Raw genomic sequence first — 15042 nt, forward strand, 5'->3', positions numbered from 1 at the left:
ACATCTGGAGGCTTGATTTGTATGTTGTTTGTTTGGCCCGTTTTTCTTTTAATATAGCTCAATCTCAGAGTGGGGAGCAGATCTGGTCATTTTTAAACATAATTTTTCTATTTTCTGGTTGTATATTTGAGGTTTTTATAAAGCTTCATAAAGGGTTTAGGACCTGGACTTATATACATGAATCCTACAGACTACAGAAGAGTTTTTCGTTCAAAATGTTACTTCATCTTTCTTCTCATCAACTCTGACCAGGTTACTTGTAACGTTAAAGGAAAGCATTTCTATAGCATTATAACGTCCTCCTTGTTGCAGTGTGAATGGAAAGTTCAGGGTGATGCCTAACATTAGTTTTCCTCCACTAAGTGCTTCATATGTATAACAGCCATTTGAATTTGTCTTATCTTACCTGAGTCATTTTCTCCATATTTGATTCCTAGGCGCCGCTCTCATTGATTCACCAACTTGTCAGATTAGGTGGACAGATATCTTGACCTTTTTGTTTCATATATTTGATTTTCTAAAAACCTTTTATCTGCTCCAGAACTTTATCCCTGACCTGTCTGCTGTTAGTTTCTATGTTCTCAAAAATATTTTCCAGGGCTTTAGAAGAAAAATGCATGACCCAGTTCAGATTTTTGTTAAATAACTAAAACCTTGTATAACTTTCCTCTTCACAAATGCTTACTTTGATTTATTTAAGTACAAAAAGTCGTAATAAAATCCTAAAAGGTTGGTTGTCAAAATGTAAGAAAACCTACAGTGAGGCAAATATGTATTTGAACACCCTGCTATTTTGCAAGTTCTCCTACTTAGAAACTATGGAGTGGACTGAAATTGTCATCGTAGCTGTATGTCCACTCAAAGAGACATAATCTAAGACAAAAAAAAAAAAAAAAATCACAATGCATCATTTTTAAAAAACTATTTATTTGTATGATACATCCATAAATAAGAATTTGAACGCCCTTAGGAAATCAGTGTTAATATTTGGTACAGTACATTTTGTTTGCAATTACAGAGGTCAAACGTTTCTTGTAGTTTTTCTCCAGCTTTGCACACACGGATTTTGGCCCCCTCCTCCACATTCTTCTCTAGATCAGTCCTGTTCTGGGCTGTCGCTGAGAAACAGTCCTTCCAAAGATTCTCTATTGAGTTTAGGTCAGGAGGCTGGCTAGGCCACGCCAGAACCTTTATATGCTTCTTGCAGAGCCACTCCTTGATTATCCTGGCTGTGTGCTTCTGGTCATTGTCATGTTGGAAGACCCAGCCACCGCCCATCTTCAGTGCTCTAACTGAGGGAAGGAGGTTGTTCCCCAAAATCTCGCAACGCATGGCCCCGGTCATCCTCTCCTTAATACAGTGCAGCCAGCCTGTCCCATGTGCAGAAAAATACCCCCAAAGCATGATGCTACCACCCCCATGCTTCACTGTAAGGATGGTGTTCTTGGGATGGTACTCATCACTCTTCTTCCTCCAAACACAGTTAGTGGAATTATGACCAAAAAGCTATTTTGCTCTCATCTGACCACATGACTTTCTCCCATGACTCCTCTGGATCATCCAAATTGTCATTGGCAAACTTAAGATGGGCCTTGATATGTCCTGGTTTAGGCAGGAGAACCTTCCGTGCCATGCATGATTTCAAACTATGATGTCCCCCAAGAGAAACCTTGGAAACAGTGGTCCTGGCTCTATTCAAGTCATTGACCAACTCCTCAAGTGTAATTCTGGGCGGACATCTCATCTTTCTTAAGATCATTGAGACCCCACCAGGTGAGATATTGCATGGAGCCCCAGTCTGAGAGAGATTTAGTCATGTTTCTTCCATTTTGTAATAATTGCTCCAACAGTGGACCTTTTTTCACCAAGCTGCTTGACAATTTTCCCATAGCCCTTTCCAGCATTGTGGGGGTTTACCCTCTGGTGTCTGCAGACAATTCTTTGGTCTTGTTAGTAGTTGGATTCTTACTGACTGTATGGGGTGGAGGGTCAAAATTCTAGCTGATAGACAGCTGTTCAAATACTTATTTGCAGCTGTATCATAGAAAAAGTTTAAAAAAAAAATCCTACACTGTGATTTCTGTTTGTTTTTTTAGATTATGTATCTTAAATTGGGCATGCACCTATGATGAGAATTTCAGACCCCTCCATAATTTCTAAATGGGAGAACTTGCAAAATAGCAGGGTGTTCAAATACTTATATTCCTCACTGTATATAAATAATTCTGCATTGTACTTTGTATCTTAAGTAATTTTCCACTGCATATTAATAGTAATTTGTATTCCCAATGGATCTTTAGCTGGGGTCAAAAAGTGCCCATAGCTTTGATTAGACTCCATGTAGGAAGTCATTTACATGCCAAATTCACTGCTATCAGACCACACATACAGAACGCTCTTCAAGAGATAGTGTTACACAGATAATTATTTTAAGCTGGCAGTGGTTAAATATAGACGTGTTTGGCCAATTATGGGGGTGACGTAAAGCTGAGGGGAATTCAGCACCATCAAAAGCACTAATGCTTTAGCTTTTCAGGCTCTGGCAGTTACTGCAGAAACACCCTGGTTTGCTGGGATAAATACATCGAGTTTCAGAATAGTTTTCCACCACAATGCCTAAACTCAATTCAAAAATCCCACAGAGTCAACAACAAAAGGCTGAAACCAGTTCTGATAAAATAACCAAGCATCTTCCTTCCGTCTGTTTACAAATGTTGCTGATCAGAACATATTTTCAAACCTTGTTCTTTGCCCTCTTCGTTTTTCTCCCCCCTCCCATCTGCCATTTTTACTGTTTACTTCATAAATGGAGGCTGAATCTGACATAACATCAGAATCTGCTTTCATTCTCTCTGCAGGACGAAAGCTGTTCAGCTCCTGTGCAGCTCAGAGGGAGGTAGAGCCGGAGGCAGGATGCTGGTGAGAAGCAGGTTCCCGCTTGCAGCTTCCACCACTGGCTCAACTTTCCTGTTCCCTTTCCATGAGGTTTTAAAAATGTATCTAAGCACCTGTGAGCTATGGGCAGAGCGAAAGATCAAAAAAGATCCAGCAATAAACAGCTCTTCAGACGCATACTCTATAGGGCACCCTGCTCACATTGGCAATGTTGGAGCACTTAAATCAGAGAAAAGTAATTAATTTGACGTCACATAGTGATTAGAAAAAAAAATTACGTAAGGACGACATGTAGGACATGTATAATTTTAACTGGTGCTTGTTATTCAAACACAGAGTAAAGTAAACTGGGTCATATTTGCATGCGCTTTGCCTTCTATTACTTTAGAAGACCCAAAAGGTTTAGATGAAAAACGGAAAAAAATAAATCACACATTTTCCAGGTACAGTATAATATTCTTTATTTTTTTATTCAGGTGAAAAGAGGCTGATAGCATGCCACGACATATAAACAAAACGTTCACACTTCATTTATTCCACAATCCCTTCTGCTCCACTTTTCTCTCCTCTTTGCTCACATCAAAGCCAAAGCTACAGATGTGATGATGGACAGGCCGATGACTGTGTAGCCGGTGCGGTAGACCTCTGGAATTTTGAAGCCTTTGCCGATATCCCAATACTGCAAAAAATAAAATAAAAAACAATAATATTCCAATCCATATAAAAGAAGCAATAGTGGAAAAATAATCCCTCAGATTGTATGTCTGACTATGCATTTAGCTTTCAATTTAAGGATATACAGTTTAAGAAAAATTATGAATCATGATGTATACAGAAAAGAAAACAAACAGACCAATCAGATCTTAAATATAAAGGATGAATTTTTACACAGATCAAAAACATTACATAGGTTTATCAGGAAAATAGCTTGACATTTTCAGCTATTTTGGAGGAAATGCTGAAGTCTTACCAGGTGACGGATGCCGTTGTAAGTGTGATAGGAGAAGGGAAAGGCGATGCCGAACTTTGCCAGCCCAATTAGAAAAGGACCGACGGACAAGGAGTGGATCAGGTCCAAGTAATGGGGGTAGTTTCCAGGTAAGACCAATGCAGCCACGGCAAAGGCTGAAATAGCTGAAAACAGACACAAGAGCAAAAGAATAAAATTGTAGGATAAAAAAAAACAAACATTTAATATTTGCACACATCACTTGGATGAAAACTTGATACTTTATTTTAAAACTAATGCTTTAAATCTTATTCATGGAAAAATCGTTAAGGCTGGATGGATGGTGAAAAATGTGAACGACAGATACTTAAAACGATTGCACAAGGAAACTGGTCAGTGCAGAAAAACTAAAAACAACTACTCTGAGCTCTGTTCTGAAAGAGATTAAAAAAACTAAAAAAAAAAAAGGCTAGCAGCATTGTGTTATCTTTTCTCTTCCCTTAATGTGAGAAAGCTGGATGCGTTTTGGCCAAATGCCGTCATTAGCACATTTTCAGATGGAAACACTAACAGCCAGAGAATAACTGAGGCAATAAAAAGCATAGCAGGCAGGATATTAGAACAGATTAATAAAATAATAGAAGGGTGGAAACATTCACATGCACAGGAAGCTGAATATATGGTGAGAGCAAAATGCTAAACACTGACAGACGCATGGAAGACAAACAGGCAAACATGAATTGGTGGATATGATAGTGAAACAAAAGGACTGAAAAAAAGAGTGAACAAAGTGATCAATGTAAAGATGGACAATAGGTGGATAAAAAGGATTAGTAATGAATCAAATTATATTTAATTTAAAGATAAAGTAAAGAATGGACAGATGGGAGGAAAGATTGGTGATTTCTTTTAAATAAATAGAAGAGACAAAGGTATGAATGGAGGGAAGGATTTGTGCAGCAATATATCTTTGTCTAGAATCTAGAATAAAAACATTGATAGAAGTTTAAATATGTATCATGTTTACTCACTCAAATGTTGAATTCCTACATATTGTATATTCTTGGCCCATGATTTCCCAGACTGGGTCATTAATCCTGTATGCTTTTACAAACATGACTATGAATGATTCAGCAGACTGGTTGGAACTTCCTAACAAACCGAGTTCCTCAATTCTAGTTTCTCTGTGGTCACTAAAGTTAAAATGAAGAGCAAACAGTGGCTGCATTGGCTTTCTAAGACAAAGAAATGAATAAAACCCTTCCACTTCTATTTATTCTGTCTGAACGAATAAAAAGAAAATGTTTCATTCTGTTTAAATAATAGAGTAGATAGTAAAAGCTAAATCACAGCTCTGAATAAAGGTGAATTAAGACCTCCGTTTCAAAACTAAAAGAGTGAAATGAAGCTCCCAATGTAAATATAAATATAGTTTTAGTTAAGATATTGCTTATCTAGAGAAGGTGACAGTTTAAGCTCACTGGCACATATGATATCCAGACAGATGGTTGAATGGTCTAAATGACTGATAAGGTGTGCCACTCATAGTGGCAGCCAACAGAACTGACCTTTATTGAATGCATAAACATGAAAAACAAAACTTAACTCGGCTTTTACAGCGTGTTCCATCAATGTCAGTGGCATTTCTGCGCAGCACTGCAGCCACTCAAGTTCAACCCTTTACAGCAGACATGAGAGCTGCTAAACTGCCTCTTCACATACACAACTTTAATTGAGTAACATTTGCTCTTTTTTTTATTCCAGTAAATGCTCTTAAGAGAAATCAATAGCGATGGGAGTTAAATGCCCTGAAGAGATTTTCAGGGTCAATCGGAAGTGATTCAAGTGAAGCAAAGCCTCACTTTGATTTTAGATTTATAGCAGCAAAGACCTATACTGGATCACAATCATCGTCTGTCTATGGAATATAAAAGAAACTAAGCTTGAATAAAAGGAATGCTGTACCTCCGCTGAGCCCCAGTCCGGTTCCTCTGTGTGTGATGGACATCAACATGGGAACGGACCATCTGAAATACAAGGAACAGTGTTGCATATTCATCTTGGTTGACAGGTATCGGTGCGACTCAACTACAAAATCAATGAGAAGGCTATCTGTTTCTATCATACACGTTAAAAGGTCAAACCTCTTCATAATATATATTCTAACCACATAGCGATATATTTCATATGCTTATTTCAACCAATTTTCCAAGTTTATCTGTGCTCCTTATAAAATATGCACTGAAATCATGTTTGCCACTTATTTTGCTTGAATTACTCCGTCAATGGTTCTCTAATTGAAAAGGGTGTCTGAAGTATTTTGGAGACAGATCAGCATGGCTGCCTCTGTAATGCTGCACAGATTGGTTGTATTGAATAGAGAAGGTAAGCTGAAAAGCCAAACTCTTCATTTACCTGTCAGTCTGTGTCCCCTCCCTCACCTATGGATCCCAGACACAAGTGGCTGAAATGAGCTGAGGGATGGGATGAGGAGCACCGCCATCCAGGAGGGCTCACAGTAGAGCTCCTCCACATCAAGAGGAGTCAGCTGAGGTGGTTTAGGCATATGTTCTCCATGCTGGAGGGCCTATTTCTCTCAACTGGCCCTGAAACACTATAGACTCCCCCCAGAGGGGCTGGAGGAGGTGTCTGGTTAGAGGGAAGTGTGGGAATGTCTACTGAGACTTCTGCCTCTGGATAAAGTTGTTTCTTTTGGTACCTTTGTGATAGGATAGGAAGAACATGGTTCTTTACCATTTGCATACTGGAACATAAATTTTTTTTATGGAGTTTAGATAAGGGCAGTTTTCTTTCCAGAAAAAGAAAAATGCTCAATAATTGCAGATATTGGTACTTTTGGCAGTGTGTGTAGGTATTACCTTTTGCTAAGTGAAATCAGCATAAAAAAGGTTAACAAAAAAACAAGTTTCCGAAATTTGAACATGGTGAGATATAATGGACCAACACCAACAGGTTATGTGCAACGTTCCCTCTAATAAACCTGGGATCACAGCAAGTTACAGTTAATAGATTATAGAAGGACTTTCCACTGGTTTACTTTAAAGTTTTTTGGAAACAAAACAAACAAAAAAAGCCATGAGATGTGTAGTATGTTATATGTTAGAGTCTTGCTTTGGTGAGGGTGGGGGTTCTGCTCTGGAAGAAATGAGATGTCACACTTTTCAGATTTAACTGTTTTTCCACAATAAAATATTCAAATTTTGCAGAATGCAATGTGCTTAAACTTGCGACACAGCATAAATCCCTGTTTGTCAACTCTGTCTCTTCCTTTAACTCTTTAATTACTCTTGTTTTGCGTTCCTACACATATAAATTACATAAAAGTTCTAGCATTTCAGGATTAATAGCCATAAATAAGAAATACTAATAAATGACACTGGCGTATGAACTAATCTGGCATAAATTGTTTCCATTTCTCTAGTCTGTCCTCACTTCTCCAATGGTTGTCTCTTAAATATGCCGCTTTAAGAGCATTTTGGACGTTATTTGGATATGATTCATTAAGCTAAATCTTCTTTCACAATCAGCATTGGATGGTTGAAATGTAGAATAAATATCCAGAAGCTGTGAGATTTCTTTTAGCTTCTCACATCTAAGTGCTGCAGCCACCATACCTGACCACCACACCATTCATCCAAATACGACTTTTATTGTAAAAATAATTCGATAATAATACATGAAACTGACATTGAAGAGTATTTAGATCATGGGCCAGAACAGCAAAATTTTGTTTATTCAAAAAAACCGGCTAGCAAATCCAGCAGGCTGAGCCCAAATAAATAAAAATGTCATATTTAATGTGGTCTTGCAAATAAAAACTGTTATCCGTTCCTCCATAATATGTGATATGATATACGGATTTAAAAATGAAAAAGAAAAAAATAATTGGTCTAATAGGTTAAAATTTTATGATATATTTATTTTTTTACGTGCCGCATAAGAATTTCTTGTGCACTGGGAATGAGCGAGCAGTTTGCAGCCGTGCAGCTTAGAGGGATCATTTATGATGTGACTCCCCAAACCATCAGTCACTTTAGAAACTTCACTAAATCTAAATTTATTTGTATTGTGCATCTGTTGGCACCTTGATTTTCCAAATAAGATTAAAGGGCAGGGAGGTAGCCTAAAGGGTAGGGAGGTAGCCTAAAGGGCAGGGAGGAAGCCTAAAGGGCAGGGAGGTAGCCTAATGGATAGTGCATAGAGCTCAGAATCCTGAGGTTCTGGGTTCGAGCCACCGGGGTTCTCTCACTTTGCCTCAAAATCTTCAAAAGTCTGTGATTATCTTCTAACAACACTTTCTAATTCAAACAAAACAGTATTATTATATATTCTTGGTTTGCACCAAGTATGCACCAGAAATTAAAAACGTAGTTACATTATCTAAGCAAAGCTTGATAAGCTTGTTACGGTTACTAATCTTGTGCTCTTTATGTTTTTGGGCTATCTTCATTTTCCACAGATGAGGATGTACATACTTGTAAATAGTGATGTGGGGAGACATGGGTCTGTTTAATCTGGTGTTTTTGGCCCAAAACTTGTTCATCTCCTCCTTAGCTGTGGTTCCCATTGGAGCAGCACTGAAAGGAAGCAAACAGATTATGTAAATAAAAGGATCGTAAGCTCATCTTCATTTTAGAGCCTTCTGAGCTAAGATACAGAGATTTCTACAGCTGGATGCTTTGAATCAGCTATCGATAAGAGGACACTTTCTACCTGCTTATGATTTTAAAAAAACAAAACAACATTTTAAGTTATTTACCATATTCATGTGATAAATTACTTTAAGTAAAAGTGATTGTTTCACTACAAAGTAATGTCTAACAGCTGGATTACACTGTTTTTATGGGGTCATCATTTATAAAGGGTCATCTCTTAAACGTAAACTAGCTCAAAGGAGGATCAGAAGATAAATAAATGCAAGCTATGCACAGCAATGAGTCATCTGGAAGTGATCTACACAATGCATGGGCTTTGAGCTATTTTAAGATTATTGATCCCTATATTTCATCAAAAATAATTATGAAAACACTTAATATTTTCAGAATATGAGTGTCAGCAAATACAGCTGGCAGGAAATAAAATTACCAAGCTCCACACAAGAGAAAGCCATGCATAAAAAGAAGAGAAATTGATAAAATTCAGATTTAAGACTTTTTAAAAGGGGCTAGAGAATCTATCAAAGTCATGTCCAAATAAGGACAATTCCTGAATCCTGTAGTCACTAAACAGAACACTCCGTCTCCTTTAATTTTCATTTTAGTGGGGAATCATCCTCATTTGATTACCATTATCAGTTAACAGGACCACAGGGAAAAGCCAGGGCATAGGAGTGCAGAACTCCTGACAAGAACTGATGCCCATCATCCACAAGCCCTCTAAGTCCGAAAAGGAATCTTAAATTGCACTTTAAAATATACAAAAAACAGTGTAGATGCATCATTAATGGAGTGAAAACTTGGAGGATGTTGTAAAAAAAAAAAAAAAAAAACACTTCTTCGGAAGCATTTTATTCAGCTTGGAGACATTCTAGGGAGTTATTGCTAAGACATGTTTATAGTGCATTACAATATTAAAATCATGAAGGGAAAAAAAAGCATGAATAATAAATTCCAGGGCAAGTACTGAGAGGATAAAGCTTAGTTTGGCAATGTGTCTAACATGATAAAAAAAGGGAAGGTACCAGTCTTTACATGTCCATGCAAAGTAAAATTAGAATCAAATGCTGTGGTAAGGTTCCTTACAGAGGATTTGTGGAAGTAATTTACAAGAATGAACAACAATCAACAGACCCGTTTCTGAGACAAAGAAAGAGGAAACATTATGGATCAAGAAAAATTCAGTCCATATGCTATGCTTTAAAAAGAAACGTGCAAAGGAATGTCAAACAGATTTATTTATTTTTTTTAAGAAAGCCGTCAGTTTAACTAAAGAGTTCTAGTTTATGCCTCCTTTGGCCTCAGAAAGCACGCTTTGTTTCTGAAAGCTTTGACCAAAACAAGACTGATCTTAAATTGGCTTTTATAAACAAAGAAGAAGCTTTATTAAAGAGCTGTAACATCGAGGAACAGTTTCAGTCATTGAATCTACTGTCAAAAAGTTAATTCAAGTGAATCATTACACAAGAACAGAACTTACTGTCTATAGAGGACCTGGTAATGAGGTTTGGAGAGGGAGACACCCTGACGGGCAAATGTCCTGGAAAGGAAAAGAAAATTTGATTGAGGCTGGAACAGTGCTGTCTTTGGTCGATTTATGAAGGAAAAAAATAAAAACAACATGTTAGTTTAATTATTATTTCTAAGAAAGATTTAATTTAAAAAAATGTAAAATAAACGAAATTTTTTTTCTTGGGATAGCGCAGTTAATTGACTATTTTATTGCTGTAAAACTTGTTTTTAGCTAATCTCCTAAACAATTTGGCTCAAATCATTATTATAAAGTGTATAAAACAAATACCAATAACTTAAACGATCATTTAGAGATTTAAGTAAGAAGATAATTATTATGGAGAAATTGGAGAAATCAAAGATAGAAAAATCACGTCTGTATATGCGATAGATCTTTTTCTGTGAGAGGAATAATTAAAGTTGAGCAGTAAAGAAGGTAAAGCTTTAATTCAAACCATTATCAACCCTTTTAATACTTTTTCTAAGGTTACAATGACGGAAACGCTTTCTTCAACAATCCTTCCAATGAACAGCAGACCAACATTTAACCTACAGTTATTCGGCTAACAGAAAATCACCCGTTAGAGGCACCTGGCTGAACAATAACTGACTTAACCCGAATTTAAGCATAAAAAAGGACAAAAACGGGAGAACAAAATCGTTTCAAGCGCTCATTAGTTATATTCAGAGTCTATAAATCCAATATGAGTTTTCAATGTCTCTGGAAACACTTAGCATTAGCCAGTTAGCTACAACCATGTCGCAAAACATTCATATAAACCATTCACTACAGCCGGAAATTAGAGGCAATATTCCAGCAAGGTGTTCACACTAACAACGAGATGGAAATTGTCTTATCATAACAAGCCAAGCCAAGAAAAGCACAAGAAAAAGGCTGTTTCTCAACCCAAAGTTACAGATGACAGACGTACTGACCTTAGAAGCAACGCCATGTTTGACAAATAGAAAGCGGAAATGACGTAACGGATGTTGTTGCTCCTGGAGGGTTGTTTTTAAATAGCGCTGTTACAAAACTCGAGAAGGCAGAAATTAAAACACGAAAACAGTTCTTTATGCAGGTTTTAGTTAATAACAATCATGATGCCAAATAAATAGATCTATTCTATGTTATTTTCCTAATGAAATTATTTTCAAACAGATAATTATGATAATTATAACATGATCACTATAATTTTTACACATTTATTTTTCATTCACATTTGGGTCAAGGGATTTCAAAAAATATATTTTCTTAACAATTAAAAAAATCTAATATATATCTATTGTAAATTTATACATATGACTTTATCAGTTCTAAAGACATAGTTTAGGAAAATAATAATAAGGATCTGTTAAAATGATATAAGCCTTTAATCTCCCAATTAGTACCTTACATGAACATAACTCATCGTGTTGTCCGAATCTGAAGAGGGCCAAAGGATCAAAAGTGAAATTCCACTATTGTTTAACAACAGCAAATTCAAAAATCTGTATTTCATGCTAGTTCCATGCCACAACTATTTTCTAAACTTTCAAATTCTTGAGTCAGAAGCTGTTTTTCTTGAAGACTAGGTCTGGCATTTATGGATATGTATTTGCCAAAAAAACACCTAAATCAAACTATTAGACCTTGAGCAGGGGTATGTTAAACTTGGATGCAATTGAATGAATTAAATAATTTTATTCATACTTGTTGGATCAGGGACACATTCAAGATTTTTTTTACCTTAGCCCAAACGGACTATAGTTTTTCACCCCTACTTTACTGTAGAGACACATTTGGACACTTACATGAGCATCTCAAACTATGGAAGTAAAATAAATAAGCTTTTTTTAAACTTAATATGTACCACATAATATTCATTGTAATGAATTCAATGTCTAAAAGAAAAAAATTTGTGTTTTAAATTCAGTGTTTAAAAAAAGGTGGATTCAAATGATACTATTTTACTTCCACATCAAACTACATAAAAATGTGTAAGATAATGGAAAAGTTGTGTTGGCCTGCTCCTTGATCCCATCTTGCACCTGACTTTCAAACGTAATAAATAGATTTGACAAGTTGCTTTGCCATTGGCAAGTATCTATATTAGCGTGGCCGCCACCCAAAAAATTGTCTTGTCTGGTCAGTAGTTCTGCAAAGGTAAGCACTCATGCAAAAAAAAAAAAAGTTTTCATGTACTGTCAGCTAGATTGCACCCGCAAATCGCTTTGTACCTTGTATGACGATCTGCTCTGCATGTGCACAGATGTTTGCACTTGTTTTGATATTCGCAAACATTGTGGAAATAAAAGCCCAAAGAGTGTATGTGCTGCTGGTTGGGCACCAATGGCTTCAAACATTTTAGAAGAGCCGAACCTTGAGGAGCTTAAAGGTCCCACACCAACAGCAAACAACATTTCAAGGTAAAAAATTAATATGCATTTTATGCACACTAAATGTTTTTCAAAGGGTTTTGGAGCTGCATCAAGGGTGAATAAACTGGATCCAAGCCAGTATGTGTATCTGGAGCCCATCTAGGTTTGTTTCTGGCTGGATAGGGTATTAAGTGGGACGTGAGTAAGACAAGGATTTTGATTGTATCTAGTTCTCTTGTGAATAGAAAAAAGCTGCTAATCAAGTTGTTTAAGCCACAACCTGTAAAAGCTAAAACAGTGATAATTAAATAAATATGTTGAAAATATCTGATACTTTTGTGATTATAGGCAGACACCCTGTCTACTTCTAAGGCTAGGCTTAAACTTTACTTTTTGATAAATCTTATAGTTAGAGTGGCTCAGGTTATCCTGAGCTATCTCTGTAGTTATGCTGCTATAGGCTTAGACTTCTGGAGGACACGGGGACCCCAATTTCATCATTCTGCTACATTCTATCTTATTCTCCTATTCTGCAGAATCTGCTAGTTTAATCTCTAACGTTCTGCTCTCTCTGCTTTTTGTCATAATAGCTAGTTCCTGTTTGGCTGTGACACCATCCTGGAGAGAAATATCAGCTGTGCTGCTGCCATCAACACTGTTGTTTATAGATGCTGGAGTTCGGCCTGTTTTCCAGTGCAGTCCTGTTTCTCTAACCTTGACTGGCTGGATGTGCTCTCTTCCTCCTCTGACATGGGAGTTGGCTCAGAGCTCGTCTGCCTGGCTGTGTGTTTCCTGGAGGGGGCCGCATTTTACAGTTGCCTTTTGCACCTCTGCTTCTGTCTCCTTGAACCCCAGTCGACCTCGGAAGATGGCTGCTCACACTGAGCCTGGTTCTGCTGGAGGTTTCTTCCTGTTAAAAGGGAGTTTTTCCTCTCCACTGTCGCTACAAGCATGCTTAGTGTGAGGGATTGCATTTGAGTCAATGAGTCGATGCAATCAACTGGTTTTCCTTAGATAAAAAACTTCAATTTGAGTGTATGATCTGGTTGAACTGTAAAGTGCCTTGAGATGACATGTGTTGCAAATTGGTGCTATATAAATAAACTGAATTTAATTGATTTTTTTAATAACTTCAAGCAAATGAAATTATTTGTAAACCAAATTCTTCTAATTGAAATTACTTTAGAAAATACAAAAGATACAAAAGAAAACATTTATTCCCCCAAAACAAACATTCTTGCCCCACATAAAAAAAACCTGAAATCTGTGCAAACCACAGTAAACTATCCTGCTTATCAGCAGTTTTTTGCTACTGATGTCCCTGAGCACCAAGTACATACACAACTAAAAGGACAGCCAGTCTTGGCCCTTTAGCATAGTTCTTTTTTTCTTTTTTTTTCTTTTGTATATAAAGATTTCTCTGGAATTTCTCTAATAATTGGAAACAGTTCAAGCATGATTGTTTGTTTAAAAAAAAAAAAAAAAAGAAAAAAGAGCAGCCTTAAAGAGGATGAGTTCTAAATGATGGGTAAGAGTTCAAACATCTAAGAAAGTCTATGTAGACAGAAAAAGCTAATTTATCGGAAATATTTTTTGTTACAACTTATTACGACATTTTTGTAACACTCCAAAAAAACATTGTGTATTCACAAAGGAGAGGTCATGCCCCTGACCCACATATTTCTTTTTATTGGTTAGAATTTAATTAAAAATGGTCACTATTTTGCTAGTAAAAATCTTTATTTGGGTTTTCTTTTTGGACAATTCAAAAGAACAGTGCTAAAGTAAATTACAAATTTCCTCTTTTATTGTAATATTACCAATCTATCAAATAAACCAATATTTCAAGACTCAAGTAAAAAACATTTAGTAAACATTTAAACTATTTAGGCATTATGAAAGATAATGTATACACATACAGAGGCTAAACATCCCTTGTCATATACAGTTAATAAATCCCATTAGCGAAGTTATATTGTATTCAAAAATCTTCCTTTATTTTAACATATGAACAAAGCATATCTCCTACCATTGAAAACATTTTTTCTAGCAATAAGCTACAATGTATCATAAATGTAAAAAAACCTCTTGTCATAAATCCAGTAATTTATTAAAATTTTCTTTTGCAAATTTGTTACTACTTTATCATTTATTTATTTATTCTTTCCGTTGCTTAGAATGTTTCACAAATCTAAAGGGCAAATGAGAGCTTTGTATATTGTTCAAAATTCTGCTCTATTTAGTGTTTATCAAAGTAACTACACTTTTATTAACAATTATGCAAATTCACTCACAGTTACAAATATCCAAAATATTTATATTTGTATTCTATTTTTATCATCAATTATTTAGCAGAAAAAAAACTCTAAAGAACTATGTAGCCAAAACTATACTACTGGAAATCTGCAGCTGATAGTTTTCTGATCAAGAATTTAAATGGTCCAAATATTTTCTGATTGATTCAAATCTTGAAATTTATATCGTCCATTTCATGTCTGGCATTCTGCCTCCTCAGTCTCTTTCTCAACTTGACAAAGGTTACAAGCTCTGATGGATGGATGATGGTTTGATGGATGGATGGATGGATGGATGGATGGATGGATGGATGGATGGATGGATGGATGGATGGATGGATGGATGGATGGATGGATG

General features: G+C 36.2%; 1 protein-coding gene across 1 annotated transcript; it reads right to left on the reverse strand.

Annotated features, from left to right (window-relative positions):
* Positions 1-3339: 3339 nt before the first annotated feature.
* On the reverse strand, positions 3340-11014 carry sdhc (succinate dehydrogenase complex subunit C). Its single transcript, XM_015386714.1, has 6 exons — positions 10969-11014; positions 10001-10060; positions 8341-8442; positions 5810-5871; positions 3866-4029; positions 3340-3574 (listed from the first exon to the last, which is right to left on the reverse strand). The coding sequence occupies exons 1-6, from the start codon at positions 10983-10985 to the stop codon at positions 3470-3472; spliced, it is 510 nt and encodes a 169-aa protein (XP_015242200.1). The 5' UTR covers positions 10986-11014; the 3' UTR covers positions 3340-3469.
* Between the last annotated feature and the right edge of the window lie 4028 nt (positions 11015-15042).

Source organism: Cyprinodon variegatus, unplaced genomic scaffold (assembly GCF_000732505.1).
Source record: "Cyprinodon variegatus isolate N-32 unplaced genomic scaffold, C_variegatus-1.0 Scaffold17, whole genome shotgun sequence".
Lineage (NCBI taxonomy): Eukaryota > Metazoa > Chordata > Actinopteri > Cyprinodontiformes > Cyprinodontidae > Cyprinodon > Cyprinodon variegatus.